General features: G+C 38.1%; 1 protein-coding gene across 1 annotated transcript; it reads right to left on the reverse strand.

Annotated features, from left to right (window-relative positions):
• Window positions 1–7,604: 7,604 nt before the first annotated feature.
• crhbp (corticotropin releasing hormone binding protein) lies at window positions 7,605–13,291 on the reverse strand. Its single transcript, XM_078271355.1, has 7 exons — window positions 13,152–13,291; window positions 12,943–13,036; window positions 12,363–12,520; window positions 11,636–11,846; window positions 10,954–11,099; window positions 8,979–9,096; window positions 7,605–8,236 (listed from the first exon to the last, which is right to left on the reverse strand). Exons 1-7 carry the CDS (start codon window positions 13,239–13,241, stop codon window positions 8,082–8,084), a joined length of 972 nt encoding a protein of 323 aa, XP_078127481.1. The 5' UTR covers window positions 13,242–13,291; the 3' UTR covers window positions 7,605–8,081.
• Window positions 13,292–18,892: the final 5,601 nt, after the last annotated feature.

Consider the following 18,892-nt stretch of genomic DNA (forward strand, 5'->3'; position numbering starts at 1 on the left):
TAATTGAGTGGCCTTAACCTTTAAAAAGACACCTTTGTCATCTTAAAATGTCCTTCATCGTCATTTATTTTTGTTGTCCCTACTGTAATACAAATGTCAAAAGTTGAATGTTATTGCTGTCTTTGGAGGCGTTGTCACAGCCTGATGGGAAACATTTTTGTCCCTTGTCTGTCTTGCTGTCAGTCTACAGTATGTTCCCCAAGGAGGAATACTTTTTTCCCTCATGTTGGCACAAAGCTAGAGTCCTGGAGAAATGCAGGATCACAGTGAATAAGCCTACTGTTCATGTTTTATTTCAGTGATAAGAGATTTGTCTCGAAGATGTAATGCTTTGAAATCGATCGTGTGAAAAAAAAGTTTGATGTTTCTTCTTTCCTGAGAATGTTTTTCAAAACTTTATTCTGACCTATTTTGTTTTTGAACTATATTTGACTTTGAATCTTTTAATATGACAACTTACAGTATATGGTAAAATAAATCACTGGGTGACATCATGTAAAAACTATGTGTAAATGTGAATAAGCAGCACTATCACCGACACTTTAATATGTTTGGGCATGTGTGCATGTGCAGTGGTGTAACAAGTATTCAGATCATTTACTTAAGTACTAATACAATATTGTAAAAAAAAAAAAAAAAGTCCTGCATTCTAAATCCTACTTAAGTACAGAAGTATTATCAGCAAAATGTAGCTAAAGTTTCATTCTGGCCTCTTTGACATAATTAGACACATTAAACGCTGATGCACTAATACAATAACTACTTTATTCATTTAATTTATTATTGAAGCTAGTTTTAACCGCTCTATATACAGATAGTTTAGTCCAGTGGTTCCCAACCTAGGGGTCGGGCCCCTCAAAAGGTCACCAGATAAATTCTGAGGGGTTGTGAGATGATTATTTGTGAGAGAGAAGAAGCGAAAATTATTATGAAATATTGAATCATTTTATTTCAAACACTAATAAAACCATCTTAGAAATTTGAGGGGAAATGTCTCTTTGATGGAACTCCCACACATCTGAAATTTGTGGTAAGTGGCCTCAATTAGACACAGTTTTTTTGGCAAGTGGTCAACTACAAACAAGAAATGATAGTGTATTTCTTATCGATATCGAATTGTTTATGTAAAACCTTAATCTAAAAATGACTAGTAACAATCAAATGAATGTAGCAGTCAAAACTACAGCATTTCCTTGGAAGTATAAAGCAGCATAGAAATGGAAATACTCAAAGTGCATAAATGTGTGTGAGAGTGAGTGAGCTCACACTCCCAATCCCAGTAAGCACAGACCACCTGGGTCCAGCAGCGTCAGCCAATCACACGGACACGTCTTTCCCTCAAGCAGAAATGCTGATATTGTCACCTTGGGGAGGACGAAAGTATAGACTCAAGCTGCTTTTTTTCTGAGGGTTTTCCTCTGAACGTCCCTGTTCCCAAAATACCCAAGCAGACAGTTAATTTGCGATGACATTCTCAGCTGTGATGTGAAGGAAAAATTACTGAAACTAAATACAGTGTGGTGCTTTTATGTGCGCAGATGGTGCTCGCACAAACCCTCACTGTTACAATGCAATGTGTCTGTGATTGGCTGTAATGGAGCAGGATAATCATCTCCCGTGAGAAGATGCTGTGCAGTAATTATGTTCTTTGTTTCATTTTCAAAAGGTTGCAATCAATCTTAAGTGTCACTTGATTATTTTGAAATGTGGATATTTATATTCTCATGCTCCACTTCCACACACACACTTTTCAAAGTAAGTGTCTATTCATTTCCTGTGACTCAACGTCATGTTCAGGAACTGGCTTTCAGCAGAGGAGACCCCCCCCTCCGATGACTGTAAAGTTTGAGTCATGTGTCGTGAGCATCTCTGATAGTTATCTGTATAATCATGACATCCTGTTAGTGTGGGGGACAATTACTGGCAATTAAGATATGCTTAAGTCAAAATTGCTTGCCGCTGAAGTCCACATGCAGCTCTTCAGGTGTGTGTGTGTGTGTGTGTGTGTGTGTGTGTGTGTGTGTGTGTGTGTGTGTGTGTGTGTGCGTGCGTGCATGTGGGGGTTACACAGCTGCAAGTATTAACAAGTTGGCTCTGTGTTTACAGTGTGTGTATGCATCTAAAATGGCTGTACAACAAACCAAACGACTTAAATGAAATGAAATTGTAAAGAGAGCGAAGATTAAAACCGACATGTAGCATATCAAATAAATACCATTCAAGAAAATCAAAGCAAAAAATACAATCAGATGCATGCGGATGAAAAAAAACAATGAAAAGGGCTGAAATGAATGTGTTTAATATTTATTCCTTTTTAGATTTACGTTTCATAACAAATAAAAAAGGAGACTTTAGAGAGTCAGGAGGACAGGATACACAGACCATATTAAAACAGCTGTGGATGCAGGCAGAGGTGAGGGAGGGATTTGTATGCATGTGTTAGCTGGGCTGGGCTAATGGCATCGATGTTTAAAGGATACTTGAGACACAGTGTTGACAGGATTTAGACACATTTATTGAGCAAAATGGGAGACGAGTGTTTTCTATAAAAAGTTAGGCTTACGAAATTGTTTCGCAGCATGTACTTCCCCGTGTGTACTCATAAGTTAACGATCTTTTAAACCTCCATTAAGGCATAATTAAGTGTTATTTTGGTTACTGCCCAGCTCTATTTTTAATGTACTAAAGATTTTGATATGAAAGAGGCATTTAAATTAAGGCTTTTTAACTTTGGACCTTTATTCTCTTTTAAGCATAGTTAAGTATTTAAGTAAATGTACTAAGGTGGGCTTTTTTACCACGCACTTTGTACTTCAGCTACACCACCTAAAAATCTTTCAACATCTACTAAAATACATTCAATATATGAGAAATACTTTTATAATTACTCTTAATGCCGATAATTAAGCACATACATCATTTTGCATGAAAACATAATAATATGTTACATACAACTAGAACACTCTACATGTAATAACAAACTCCAACAAGTACCTTTATTTTTAAAAACACATGCATAAATGATCTGCCAACCAATAGTTGCAAATAAAAAATAAAAAAACTAAATTAATATATTTAGTTTTGGTAGTTTTTACATTTCCACTCTGCATTTTATTTTCTATATATTTTTTTAATAAACTGTAGGAAAACTGAAAAAGAAGAATCAGTTGAAGTTGATGAATTATACAACATAAGACAAATGTAGATGCGTCAGGTGTTCCTCACAGTTTTATGCAGTAAGAAGAGTTGTGGAATTGAGGGGAAAAAAAAAAACATTGAAGCAAAGCTTTGCCAACTCTAATTATTTGTCTGAATGCCTTTACTGCTGCTTAGTAACAGATGGGGGAGGATCCTGTAATGAAGCACAGTACGTCAGGCAGAGCCAGATTTTCCACAGCAGCTTGCATTACCTTGGAAAACGGTGTTGCTATCCCTCGGGGGATGTTGACATGATCTCTCTCCCACATTGGGGGGAGGAAATGTGGGCTTTGCATCACCTGTAATCACTTCTGTGATTCAAACCAGACTGACATGATGTAAAAACAAACAAAGTTTGCTGCTGCACAGGAAGATTCATTAGAAAATAAATTGAAAAGTAGTTTGATCGTATTTATGAATTAATGATTAAAATTCATCCTGAGGACGACATACGTATGTTTGCACCAAATGTCATGGCAAGCCATTCAGTAGTTGGGGAGATATTTTAATCGGAGCTAAAAATGTCAACTTTGTTGATGGCGCTGAAAAAAGGATATCATCCTCATTTCCTTGAGTTTCATCCTCAGGGGACCATGAATGTCTGAACCAACTCCTTAGCGGTCTTATGTAATAGAATTGTTGACGAGAGATTTCACTAAAAGGCCGGACAAAACAAAAGGTTCTTTCAATTAATCTGCGATTAGAACCACCAATCACTGACCAAATATTCATGAAAGTCATTTCATAAATAGTGTCATTTCATAGAAAATAGAATAATTCAAAATATTTTTGATTAGAATAGACTTTATTGTCATTGCACAACCTTATGTACAACAACAAAAAATGTGTGCCTGAATATAACATATATTATAATAAATACACTAACATATACTCGTTCACAGTCATTTTCATTAAAAACCTAAACAGACTTATTAAAAATACCTTTCCTAAAATATGAACACAGCAGAGTATATTATTAAAGTAACAAATATAATTGTGTCATTAGTATGACAGTTTCTTGATTTTAGATGCACAGCACTCAAACATTAAGCATGCCCTTTAAGCCCCTGCTGAGTGATTGACAAAGTATTGATCATGTTGTCTCTCAGAAAGGCCAGATTCAAATGTCACACTTGATTTTCTCAATCTGTAGAGTAACAGAGGAGTTGAATCAAATTGTCATCATCACAATCAACCTGTCAGTCCAAAACACACTTCCTTTGAGCAACATTATAACTGTTTTGTATCACACAGGAATGTGAAGTGATTGACTCTACTGACAATTTATTAAGCCATATATGTATTCAATAAGTTACTATATATAATAATCCATAGAACATAACCTATAGACCATGTTGTCTTAGCTTGTTCATTGGTGTAGTGAATGCATCATCAGCAGGCTTATTCATTATCCTCATCACTGAGCACAGGGGGGATACACAGGACGCTGCCAGAGATAGTGAACAGATCTTCAAACATATGAGCATACGATATAGTATAATAACATGCAAGGATCGGATATGGCATATAATATAAATATACTGTATATATTTTTTTTTATAAACGGCGATGATATTTATCCTTTTAACAAAGTTTTATTTCAAAGCCTGATATATCGTCTATCTCTGTGCCATATAGCTCCATTGTTGTTTAAAACTGGGTGAGATGTTCCTTCTTTACCATAAAATACACACACTGTAGTTTATTTTGACTCAATCACACATTCACCATCCTGCCGCCACAAATACTCACTAGAGCAACTAATGTGGATTAAACCGCTGCTGAACATACAGTAGTCCCCAACAAATGCACAATTTTGTTTGATGAAAACTACAGCTGTTTTAGGACATAACTGAACCTCATTTTAAAATGAAAAGAATATATTTGTGACCCCTGTTTTAAGAGATTTTCCTCCTAAGAAGAAGAAACTCAAACTACATCTGTTTATATTCAAGTGACAAAAACCTCTATATTCCGTAAACGGGAGTAAAGGAGGAAGTCGTGACTATGTTAGTGTCACTACGCGCACATACTGGAAACCTGATCTGTTTTTAACCTATGCCCTGACCAATTTAAATTAGTGCAAGACCACTAGAGGCACTTATATACCCCACCACCACCACCACCACCACACACACACAAACACACAGATTTCTGATTACGTGGGTCGTCATCACACACTCGTTCATCACCAGCTGTGGCTGCCTGCAGGTGTCTGTCAACGATAATACACCTGCAGGCCTTTAATCACTGCTTGCCCCATTGGTTTGTTCCATTCAAGCCATCAATTTCGGAGATAACGCCCTCTGTTCTCCCTGTAGTGACAGTGAGGGCCGCTTATATACCAGAAACTGTGACATCATCCCACATCTGAAGGGGTGATGAAGTGGCACATGCTCCCCTGACAACTGAAAGGTCTCGTGGTTGTTTACCAAGACATGAGCCTGCAATGGGAATTACTTCTTATAAACAACACAGAACAGCTGAAATGTAACAGTTAATGGGTGTTTATTTGTATATTATTGCAAATAACTGAATTTGTGTAGCCTAAAGTATGATGTCAGCTGTTCAGTGACTGTTTACATCTTTAAACAACTAGAAGTAATTACAGCCACAGGAGCAGCTCTGCGAGGCTGTACTTTGGTGCATTAGTCCTTTGAGCTAAATGCTAATGTCAGCATGCTAACATGCTCACAATGACAATTGTGACTTGACAATTAGGACTTAACACAAAGTACAGCTAAGGCTGATGGGGATGGCATTAGTTTTGCAGGTATTTGGTCATAAACTGAAGTACTGGGCAAACTTAACCTGCTAGCCATCGCTAGAACCAATACTGCTAAACGGCTATAACAGTGATCCAGCGCGTAGAACACAGGAATGTTTTGATTGTCAGTATTAGAAATGGTTTAACTAGTCAGGATCAATGGAAGCACATTTCCAGGATAATTGCCTGACATTGAGCCGAAGGCGAGGACATCCCCTTGCGTTCGAAAACTGTTCGTTTCGGGAATCAACAACAAACTTCGAGCTAGCAAGCTACACGCTGAAACTGGCAAGTTTTGAAGTAAATTTGGATCCGGCAACAAGGCAGGCCTGCTTGGTTCTTTTGGGGAATGATTGTAAAGATTTACAAAGACTGTGTTTACGGCATATATTCTCTAACTGGGAAGTTTTGGGATCGATTGGCGGGGATTGCTATGGACTAAGTACACACGGAGATACACTGGTAAGAGCAAATGGCGTTTAACCATGTATCCAGCTAATTTAAATAGCTCACTTTACTGTATTGTGTGAGCAGTTGGTGTCATTTAATATTGTATGTGGCGTTTTCTTTTGCGGTGTGCAAATGTTCCACCAAAACAAGTTCCTTCCCGGGACTATTTAGCAGAGCCACCGTCGCTGCGTCCAGAGCTTAGCGCCGCCCAAGACGATTGTGATTGTTTTAAAGAGATGCAAACAACCCAGAGCAGTTTTTTTCTCCTATCCCAGTATGTATCTGTTGTGTAGCCGGACCTTACTCCACAGATACATGTCTGGCAATGTGAGACTATACATATGATGTACCCTACATTTAACTCCCATATACCACAATGCAGCGCGGTCGTGTTTTCCCAGAGGAGAAGAAGAAGCAAAAGCGAACCGCGAAAACTGAAAAGGAAAAATGGATCGGGCTTTCGTTTCTAAACAGTGGAAATGTAACATGCAACATATATACATATTTTTACTATTCTCCTGAGTGCTCGGTTTGCTTCAGGGAAGTATTAGAAGTATTTTTGTTTCGGTTTGTTTACATGTGGCTGGGCGCAGCCGCCTCCGTCACACAAATAACCGGCACATCTTCTGACACAAGTCACGCAACGATGTGTTTTCAGTGAGTGTCCGAAATCTTGTTTGGTCATTCTCTATGTAATTCACTATTTAATAAACACTATATAGTAACTGAGTGAATGAGGGTTTCGAACACAGCTCTCACTTACACATTTCAAAATGGCGGCAGAATGTGCCTTTAAAGATTGTGTAAGTGTCCCTCTACCTTGGTACGCTCGTGGCCAAACAGAAGCAGTCCTGTCTGGATAAGTGGAGCAATGAATACCTCCCATATGTGTTCCTCCATTGAAACTAATTGATTAAAAGTAATTTAATGGAGCTGTGCACAGAACAGACATAAATAGTTGCAGGAACTTCCGTTGAATACAGAGAGCCAGAAGAGGGGTGCATATCTAAATGTATTGGAAATGTATCTATAATATATATAATGTATCTATTATCTGATAAATGGATCAGATCACGGAAATAAATGTGAATGTAGTTCACAATAACTGTTCATGATTCTAAGTGGTGCAGTGCACTGCTTTGTTTCTCACTGTGGCACAAATGAAAACAGGAAACAGTTGAGTGCTTTGTCATGCAATATAATTTTATTACAAAAAGGTTTTATACAAATTTAACTGCATAATGGCAATGAACACTTGTATTTATTATACTGATAACACTTTACCTATTGCCCTCTATGTCATCTGTGGCAGGATGTGACTCAGCACATCGTGTATCATTCAGCAAAATAAACACCAGTAACATTCGTTTCAGCACCAGTCCCTTTCAAGAATGTTGGCCATGAACTCATATGTAACAAAATATCATAAGTCTTAATAAATACACATACTGTACACAAAGCAGAAATAAAAACAATAGCAACTCCAACTCAAACACAAAAGGACACTTCATATTTAGCAACGACCAGAATGAGAATAAAAATAAAAACGAGTCAGGGAATGACCAGGTGGATCTCTTGTTTTTTTTGTTTTTTTTTAATAAAATAATTGGAGAAAAACAATGTTTGCAGTCAAATGATCGTTTGTCACTTCATGATCTGTGTGGGATCAGTTGTTGAAGCAGAAATCCTCCACGTTGTTGAGTTTGATCGTCTGCAGTTCCTGGCTGTCCAGTAGCCTGTAGCTGAAAGACACTCGGCTGACAAACTTCCCGCTGGACACCATCCTCACCACTGTGTTATCACAGCCGACCTTCATGTGGGCTGCGGGGGAAAGGAGGAGAAATATTAAGTCTTAGTTCAATCAGTTTGGTAGTCTCGCATTGAGAAATCTCCACATCGCTGTGTGTACCCAGTGCTATAATTATGAGTCATATTTCTGTATTAATTGTAGTTGGGTATTGTTCTCTCTCTCTCTCTCTCTATCTCTCTCTCTCTCTCTCTCTCTCTCTCTCTCTATCTATCTATCTATCTATCTATCTATCTATCTATCTATCCTCCCCCCCCAACCTGGCTGCCCACCAAGAGCCAGGTACCGAGGTTTCTGCCTGTCAAAAGGAAATTTCTCCTCACCGCTGTCGCACCAAATGCATGCTCTTGGGGGAATTGTTGGGTTTTTGTAAATTATAGTTTGGTCTAGATGTACTCTATCTGGAAAGTGTCCTGAGATCACGTCTGTAATGATTTAATACTATAAATAAAATGTAATTAAATTGAATTGTGTCTGCGCTGAATTATGGTCTGGCTATACCGCTTATCTATTCTGGGATAAGGGGAAAAAAACACTCTGGCTTGGTTGTATTTCTTTAAACCAATCACAACCATCCTCGGCGGCACTAAGCCCCACATGCAGCGTGGTGCTCTTGTAAAACAGATAGCAGAAGGGGAGGGACATCTGGCGCGTGAGAGATGTGCTGGATGTCAGGCTTTATCCCAGCACTGTATATCCGGTAAGCCAGATTTCCTGTTTAATGAGGTGGAAGGGGGGAGATGCGTGTGTACTCACTGGGTCCAGTGAAGGAGATGCAGAGGTCTGTGATGGGCAGCAGCTTGGATGTGTCAATGCCGTTTCCTCCCAGCAGCTGCACAAAATCTCCTGATTCTGCACAACCAGGCATGGACCTCTGTGGAAATCAACACATGATGGCATTATGACATGTGGCAAATACTACTGACATTGAATTCATCACAGTGCATTGACGCAGATTTTTTTAAAGACCATGTTATCATTTTGTTTTAACTCTTAGAGCACTTGACCCATCAACAAGGGACCCTGACTGCGCTCTCAGAGCTGAGTTGATTGGTCACTTGTTTGTCATTCTAGCTCTTTTTTATAAGTCAATGCTATTGGTTACGCCTACATGTGTTTGTGGGTTTGACAAATATTTAAACAGTAATGAGTAGGAATCGATATCCTTAAAAAATGTTCGATAACGGTACCGATGCCAACACCGTGACTTCGATGCTGGTTCCTGAACGATGAGATTTACTCCTTAGGTATTGAAATTTGGTTTTGAATGACGAGGCATTTTTCGATACTTCTATACTACTTCTTAGTATCGATTCTCGATACTAAGGAGGCAATTCGGTTGGTGCCTAAAAAGTATTGAATTCGGTACCCAGCCCTAGTGATGAGGCGATTTCATCTGACTTCGTCTGAGGTAAATTGCTCAATAAAACGTTTTCAAATTAGCCTTTTTTCATTTCCTGAAAAACAACGGTTTAGGACATACAAGGTTTTCAACGACAGTGACAATATGATTATGTTCAGCAGCAAAAAAACAAAGTAGCTTGATATCCTTGGAACATAAGAAGTGTTAGGGAGCATCTGGATGGTTGAGTGTACAAAGCACGTGCAGGTCATGTCCTCTGATGGTCCTCTCACCTCAACCTTGCCATATAATTTATCTCTAACATTAAACCTGCATTAACTGAATTCTTGGCCACATGGGGGCAGCGGAAACGATCTGTAAACACTGACATATTATCGGCGTTTAAGTTGATCTGGTGAACTTGTTAGAAAACAGTTGCTTATTTACCGACCAGCAGATACAGAGCAACATTTTCTGGGTATTAATAGGCGAATAGCTGCCGTGTGACTATTCTCACCCGGGTGCAAATAGACACTCCCAATTATTTTTCAATTTCATTAACATTGAGAGACCATAACATGGTCTTGGCAAAGGTCTGTGCTCTGAATGATTTTCTAGTTTGGAGTTGTATATTTCTGCCCATCTGATGATTGAAAGCCCAACATTCACACTTCTTTTAGCTCTGGTTTTGGTCTCTACCAACTCCTGAGGGAAGTATCTGTCTCATTAGCTGCTCCACAATGATCACCAGCTCGTAGCTTATGGTCTGTGTCTGCTGTTTGCTGTTGGGCAGGTAGTGTATGGAGGGTTCTAGAGCTTTTTCACAAACAAAAACTACTGTAGAAATAACGCTGGCGAGAGCAGTAAGACTCAACCATAACAACGCATTCTAATGAACGGGTCCGTATGATATCGTACGAAAATGTATGCACACCAAAACGTGATGTGATATCCTACGAAATTAGGAGACTTTGAACCGGGTACAGAGCACCGTGAGCTGCCGCTCATTTCAAAAAAAACGTGCATGATTTAAAAGTCTTAATATCAGCAAGCAGGCAAAGCACGTGCAATTAATGTAGCATAAGAACTATAAAGTCAAGGTTTTAAAGAGTCAGTTCACTCAAATTACAACAGTTTTCAATCACTTTTTATAGAAAATGGGTAATAGTATGTAAGAGCTGCGATGTTTTGCGATTGCTGTTGTTTTCCTGATGTGATTTTTGGCTGCTTTGAGCACCCTGAACAAATTTCAATTGATCTCCCTCATACTGCAGTAGCGGAAAAACCTTGAGTAAAATGAGGTGAGGAGAATAATCAAAACATAGACAAGGACGAGGAAATGTTACCTGTGATATTGTACCGACATCAGTGTTTTATGTATTTGTTCACCTTGGGAAAGTTGTTGTAGTGTCCCAGGCTGAACTCAGAGACATCAATCTCCACTGGATAGATGATGGAGAAGCTGCAGTTCCTGTGCTGCTGCGGGATCACCATTGTGTAACTGCCCTCTGGTGACTGGGAGATGACATTACAGGCTGCGAGGAGACAGGGAATGGCAAAAACAGGGATGTTACAAGGATTTCCTGGATGGATTCTGAAGGTGAAGTAGGTGAAATACACACAGAAAAAGTACAAGCACAAACAGTTTAATGCAAATGACAAAGAACATAACCAAATGTAAAGGTGCTTTGATAATGAGCACCTGTTCTGACAGAGCAGATGGAATAAAACTCTTATTTATAAAAATGCTAGTTGTATTTCTGAGTGGAGTCAGGTCTTGTATCATGAAAGTAAATGAAGCGGTGGTTTTAATTTTAAAATCAACACATTTTAGTTTTAATTTGGCCCTTAAGATTTAGTTTTTTTGGTCTTGTCCCCTTATGTCATGGTCCTGATCCAGAACAGTGATGGCAAATTGTCCCATGTTGGTGCAATGGATGACTGAAGCACCTGCCAGGCTTGTATCATCACCAAAGACTCACACATTAATCACTCCACAAATGGGTGGAAGCTGAAGCGGCTGCATTTGTGTGCCTGTTTGCTTTTTTTTGTATGAATGTGATGTACTTACGGAAAGGATTGATGTGTTTCCTGACTGTCAGGGTGAAGCTGCTGCCAGCGTTGTGAATGCGGAAGAAGACCATGGCCACGTTCTGAGAGGAACGCACACTTCTTCTCACTGATCCTGAGTCGCAGTAATCCACATAACGCTCGTACAGAGGCAGCGGGTGATCCTGGGAGCTCGGGAACTTCTCTCCTTTCATCACCCAGCCGTCAAACACCTTCATGGGACACATTGACAGGGAAAGTAAGATTTTCAGTTACAGAGGCATTTGCACTCTGGCTGATCTTACTCTGTGGTAAACACATTGAACTAAGTAGCCTACTGAAGGTTTAGACCATCTTAAGTGTACTTAAGTGCTTGGTAAGTAAGCAGGTTATGTACAATTGCATTATGTTAAAAGGAGCTTTTTGTCTAATCAGGAAGTGTTTCTAAGCTTAGTCAAGCAAGTTGACTGATCCCAGTATGATGGCATGAAAACAAGCACAGGCTGTCACATTTCTTCACCAGAGATTACTGACTTTATACATAGTAATAGATTAAATAATAGACCTAAGAAGCTGTTTCTTTGTAACAGGAGTAAACAATATGTTACAACTAAGGCTGAAAATCTTAAAAATAAATCATTTTAATTTGATTTTTTAGCGCCACTTCCAAGAACTAGATGTTGTTTCATGCCTGACTGGAGTTTTAATAAAAGAAAATTATTATTTGTGGGACAAGTTTTATAGTTTACCGTGATTAAGTCCCCTCCCCTGCAGTCAATGTCAACATTGTCATATTCCACAGTGAGCACTTCGTTGGGCTCTGCCATGAAGAAAGCAGCACAGCTGAGCTGAGGACGCTCTGCTGTGAAGGTGAACTGACCCTCCACTGCAACCATGTCCAGACAACCTGAGGGACAGTCGCGCATCCGTCAGAGTACATATGCCAATCATAAACAAAACCAAAGACCAGGTTAGAAGATATATTTTGTTTCATTAAAACCTTACCAATAGATCAGTCTTTTTTATCCCCTTTTATTAACCTATTCCCTATTTCCCCTTTCCCCTATTTTACTCCTCTGCTATTCAAATACATTTGACATGTTATGCTAATAAAACCAATTGAAACTGGAAAACTGAATTAGAGAGAAAAGGAAGTGTCTTATAGCCTGTTTTATGTCCTGTTTAAAATTGACACTATCATTTTGTAGTGAAGACAGTGTATGTGAGAGATACATGGGTTATGTAAATGTGTCTATTTATCTCGTTCTCACATAGAAGTTGTGTCCTTTTGCAAGATATGGGCTAAAATATAGATTGCATATGACTTACGTAAAGGTCGTCGGTACATTAACACTTCAGGTGTTTCTCTCTTGAGTTCCGAGTTGAAAAATGAAAATAATTCATCTTTAGAGATCTCATTGGTCTGCAGAGAGAGAGACAGAGACAGAGAGAGACAGGGAGACAAAAGTGTGAATTCAAAGTTTAACAAGAATGTGAATATTTACAGAAGTGAATAACAACAAAGTTGAAGTACTTACCTCTATATATCTGGAGTCTCCCTTAAGTACAGACAGACACAACACCAGAAAGAACAGCTGCTCTCGGAAAGTGCGCTCCATAACGCGCATCTCTGTCTACAAGGCGCACCTGAGTGGAGAAAGTGTGGGCAGCTCTGCGACCAGCACTGCTTTTTATAGGACCAAGTGCGGGTCTGGTGTGTGACATGTCCGCTGTCACACACCGTGGATCCCCCCCTCCCCCCTCACTCCCTTCCCCGACCAATTACATGGTTGTGACGAAGGCAAGGATGGAGAAGCAAGTTGAGAGAGGGAGAGGGAGAGAGAGAGACCATCACAAACACACACACACACACACACACACACACACACACACACACACACACACACATACACACTATAGAGGTTGCATAAGAACGACGTATAAGCTGTTCTGTATATATAATATAAATCAATCCTAATTTTGTGTTAATTGTCATAGTTTGTGTGTATATATGTATATAGTAATGATGTAGAGGTTTTTTTATTTTCATATTGCTTAATAACTTTTGTTTTCATATGTGTGTTTCATATTTGCCATACAAATATATTTATATGATTAAGGTAAATCCTTCCTAATATTGTGTTAATGTTCACTGTTTGTCAGCCACAGCTGATGCCAAACGAGGCTCAAACAGCATAAATCAGGTATCAGTATCCGTCCTCAGTGCTGAGCATTAAACAGCTGACCCAACTTATTTTAATGCCACTACACTGTTTTGACTCTGACCGACCGGCCACTTTTTTTCTGCCTTCTGCAGGTCAAACGGAACAGACGATCGAGTGAATCCAGTGGAGCAATTCAACTTCAGTAAGCATTAGTATCTAACCCTACACAGGGCTTTCATCAAACCACCTACTGGGACAAAATAATCAGGACAAAGATTATATTTTATGTAGCCTAAATGTAAGGGGAGACACTACAGATGACTCTGGTGAAAAACTCAACTTCCCAAGTTGATTACTTACATTAGGACAATTTTTTTTTGTATTACAATTTAATACAATAAAATGTTATGTTTAAATGCAATGCTAACTTTTGGTGAATTTAGGAGAAATGTACAGACATAAATAGAAATAAAGTGTAGTAAAATAAACACCTAAATGTGTATTTTCTACTAGTCTGGAAGAACACGTTATGGAAGCAAAAATAGCCCAAAATCTACTACTAAAAACTAATATATTTGCCTGTAGTGTCTCACTTTCTTTACAGATCATGTGATATGATTGAAAGCTCCAGAACAGCTAGTAAATGGATCGTTAGGTGAGATTAGTATTCAGGAACAAAATGAAAGGGAAAATGTGATCCAAAGATATAAAATAAGCAGCGTGGCCAAGATAAAAAAACAACAAAAAAAACATCTAAGTAATAATAAAGTTTCCATCTGGGAGCCTCCATCATAGTGTCATGATGACAACAGCAAGTCTACTAAGAAATACAGTAGTTCTACTACTGCTGGCACTGCTTTAAATGAATACAATCAAACACAGCAAGCGGTCAAAGGTCAAACTTTTATTCTCTCCATATATATATCATACTCAGTATTCAGTTTAATGAAATTGCATTCCCTCAGGCCTACAGTGTACACTATAAAGACAGAGTACAGAACAGACAGTGGGCCTCATAAGGTAAAATACCGAACACACTGCAAGATTTAATTTGTCTAAGAGATTATGTAAAATATGGCAAATAAGAAGGAAATGCATTCCACTTGTTGTTGTTAGAGCTCAGGGATACACTCAGTGTGTTTTCGTTGTTTCCAAGAGCACTTCACAGGGCCCCTTTAAGAGATGTGGTGTGAGGATGTGTGGAGGAATGTATCGTACACCCATAAAACTCTTTGTGTTTATTAAATCATCAAATGCATTATTCTGCATTTTCTGTTAACTGTAATGTGTATTAATTTGTGAATGAAGAACAATCTTTTGCCAAAACTGCTGTTTGACTTTTCAAATCAATAAGTGAGTATTGCATGTCACAACTGCATACCGGTAGGCTGTATTTATCAGTGTTTTTTGCCATTCGTGAACACAAAAACATGACACAAGGAGAGCTGGGGCTAACACGTTCACACCTAAAGGTAATATAGAGTTTCTAATTAATCTTGAGCAAATGGGAGTACATCCATGTTAAAAATACAGTACATGAAGATAAGGAAAAGGAGAGATGGAGGATTGTGTATGTCTGGCTCAGTTGAGACCCCCCTGTATCTGTTTGACTGTCTGATAATAAAACTGGATGATGGAGTGTACATTCACACAACAGGGACATCATCAGGCAACAACCTGCTGGGATTTCTACAGCATTCACTTCACACCCACTAAGCTGCTCTCACGCCTGCTGTGTGTGTGTGTGTGTGTGTGTGTGTGTGTGTGTGTGTGTGTGGCAGCCCTAAAAAAAATTAAAAAAAACTGATCCCCCAGCGCTGTAGTATGGGAGAACAAACTACATCTCAAATTATGCACAAAATCATTGTCGTTGATTATGAACTGATCAAAAAGACAGGCAGGGTAATTTCTCTCATCATGCAAAACAAAAATTGTGATTGCGCTTCTACTGTACACATCTGGCTCCAAAACTCCACTGCAGCGTCTGTAAAAGAATTGTTTTTCTCGTTTATGGGCGTGAAAACAAAGCAGTGGTTTCATTAAATGCACTATCAACGAAATACTTGGTTGTTGAAAAGTTTTAAGTTACATTCATAGACTTTATTGAGAGTCAAGGGCACTCGTCTTCCACGTGTCCCTGAGGTTTGCAGGTGCCTCAGGCTGTTGAAAAGGTCACTGCATTCAAATGTTGAAATTGGCCCTCGGTGTAATTCACAGTCTTGGTGACGAGTTGGTAGCAAACATGTTTGCTACCAAGATAAGCTGGAGGATATACAGTATACACTTCACAATTCAGAGCATGGAAAATCCATTAAAATATGTTTCATACACCTAGAAGGCAAATTCAGATACAAGCTTGAGAAAATATAAGTTTTAGGTTAAAACTTCTCGCGACAAAAATTATGTCATTTGAACACCTGTGCATTTCCTATGACCATATCCTTGTGATGCCAATGATGCTTATGGAAGCCCTTCTCCGCCAATGTGATGGGAAAAATATCCTGTAAGTCATCATTATAATGACTTAGGTTCTGAAAATAATGACTAAATATCTCAAAATAATCTCAAAAATAATGACTAAATATCTGAAAATAATGACTTTGTATCTCAAAATAATGACTCAGTATCTGAAAATAATGACTTAGTATCTCAAAATAATGACTCAGTAGCTCAAAATAATGACTTTGTATCTCAAAATAATGACTTAATATCTCAAAATAGTGACTCAGTATCTCAAAATAATGACTAAATATCTCAAAATAATCTAAAAAATAATGACTAAATATCTCAAAATAATGACTTTGTATCTCAAAATAATGACTCAGTATCTCAAAATAATGACTAAATATCTCAAAATAATGACTTTGTATCTCAAAAATAATGACTCAGTATCTCAAAATAATCTCAAAAATAATGACTAAATATCTCAAAATAATCTCAAAAATAATGACTAAATATCTCAAAATAATGACTCAGTATCTCAAAATAATGACTAAATATCTCAAAATAGTGACTCAGTATCTCAAAATAATGACTCAGTATCTCAAAATAATGACTAAATATCTCAAAATAATAACTTAGTATCTCAAAATAATGACTCATTATTTCAAAATAATGCAAAGTCATTATGTAACATGATCCAATATGATAATATGATGATTTTGATTGTGCGAAATGTAGTTGCTGAGTCTGGCTCTTAAACCAAGATTTTAAAGGACGCAGTCAGTAATTAAAGATAATGACTAACATAGTGTCATTTACTGCAGCCCTCTCAGAGAGACACAGTTTTAGTTTAAGTCCAACAGTTTGGAGTATAGGCTGGGTTGCACTTCATATTTAAAGTACAAATGTATACTTCATGGGACTCTAAAATGCAACCAGATTACATCTTCATCTTTAGTTTCATTCAGTCATTTGTGCACTGCATTTAATTCAAGTGTTTATGTAAACTGTGTGTAAACAGTATAGGATGTAGAAAAACCACTCAGCAGATAAGAGGTGTCATAAACCTTAGATAGAGAAAGTAAACCCAACAATTGCACTGTGCCGGCTTTAATAGTTTTTATACGTTGTTTATTTTTATTAATGGTATGTCACACGTCATCCTCTATATGTGCCTCTACAACCTGATGTGTTTTGCAGGAACCAATTTGCTCACAAGGCCAAAGTGTTTTCCATCACAGCAAATATAGCAGTTTTATGGCATGATTTATATTAAAATACAAGCAACTTTTATTTTTTTTGAACTCACAGACACACTTTTCATTATGTCCACTAATCTGAGCTATTTTGAAATATGCATACAGGCCTTCTCTGTTTAAAACACTCATTAAAATTATTTTGTGGCTCTTGCGTATGTGTGTAGGACATTTTATTTGGCTTGTGGGTGAATTTGCAGAGATGCCGGTCATTTAACAGAGTCCTGTAGCCCTGAGAGGTCTGGCTGAATAGCAGAAGCCATTACTGGTGACGAAGCTTCATTAGGCTCCATCAAGTCAGATGCTCCCCATTGTGTCCTTTCTGGAAGTTATTTACATTATCTTTTAGTGGAGTGGGCTCTGACATAATTAATGTCCACTTTAGGCAAATTAGCTTTCTGATGTGCTTTGCGGGGAGGAAGTATTCACATCTGCATGAGTTGCAGCTCTCTGGACAAAAATGTCTCGGTTTAGCAGGAGTGCCACTTATGCTCGGTTGTGCTTTCAATGAGATTCATATTATAGGAGAAATCTGTTCCTTTTTTTCACAAGTGTATTTATTTCAGCATACTTTCTCTGACAACAGTGGCCTCAATACAAAAAATTAGAGCCAAATCATTTTTAAATAAGACTAACGGAGTGTGTTTAGACCGAACGGAGGGAAATTCTAGACATTGGTGTATAGATAGATAGATAGATAGATAGATAGATAGATAGAAAAGTAAACAGCAGTTTTTTTTTTTAATAAACATTACGGAACAAATGGAACTACATTGCGTTCTGCGCCACGTGCGTTATCTAACTTTAAAGGTGCAGTAAGTGATGCTGCGCAAAGATGGTTGATATTTGAACTCAACTGCCAAACAAATACAACCTCCCCTTCATAAGCTCCGCCCCCCAGATAACTACTGGCCAGCACATTCAAATGCTGCCTCCCCCCATTCCCCCCCCCCCCGCAATTGTATTGCTGCAAAATAGGATTGTCAAGCAGACAAACTGACTAACATATATATATATATATATATATATATATATATATATATATATATATATATATAATAGATCGATACTTGGCATCTGTGTATTGATACAGTATTGCCACGCAAAATATTGAGATACTATGCTGTATCCATTTTCCCCCCCACCCCTAGTAGGAATAATACCTATGGGAAATCATGTGTTTTATTAATTTGTACTGTCCCCTTTCATAAAATAAACTGAACTGAATAAACGACCTATATCGTTGTATGGTTTGGAGGACTTGTTGGTTTTCTTAGAGGTGTCCTCTGTCTGACATCTTTTAGACTAAAACCTAATAAATGTACCTGAAAACAACCAAAACCAATATGTATTCATCTGTTATTTTCAGATGACAATGCTTTATTTTTTTTATTAAAACTGAAACAAAAACAGACA

This window comes from Sander vitreus, chromosome 16 (genome assembly GCF_031162955.1).
Source record: "Sander vitreus isolate 19-12246 chromosome 16, sanVit1, whole genome shotgun sequence".
Lineage (NCBI taxonomy): Eukaryota > Metazoa > Chordata > Actinopteri > Perciformes > Percidae > Sander > Sander vitreus.

Bases quoted from the DNA above. Each gene is read 5' to 3' on its own strand.
- crhbp (XM_078271355.1), bottom strand. From the start codon at position 13,241: ATGCGCGTTATGGAGCGCACTTTCCGAGAGCAGCTGTTCTTTCTGGTG. The intron at 9,097-10,953 runs GTGAACAAATAC...TGATTTCCACAG, and splicing joins ACTACAACAACTTTCCCAAG to AGGTCCATGCCTGGTTGTGC. The intron at 8,237-8,978 runs GTGAGTACACAC...TTTCCCCCGCAG, and splicing joins CATCTCCTTCACTGGACCCA to CCCACATGAAGGTCGGCTGT.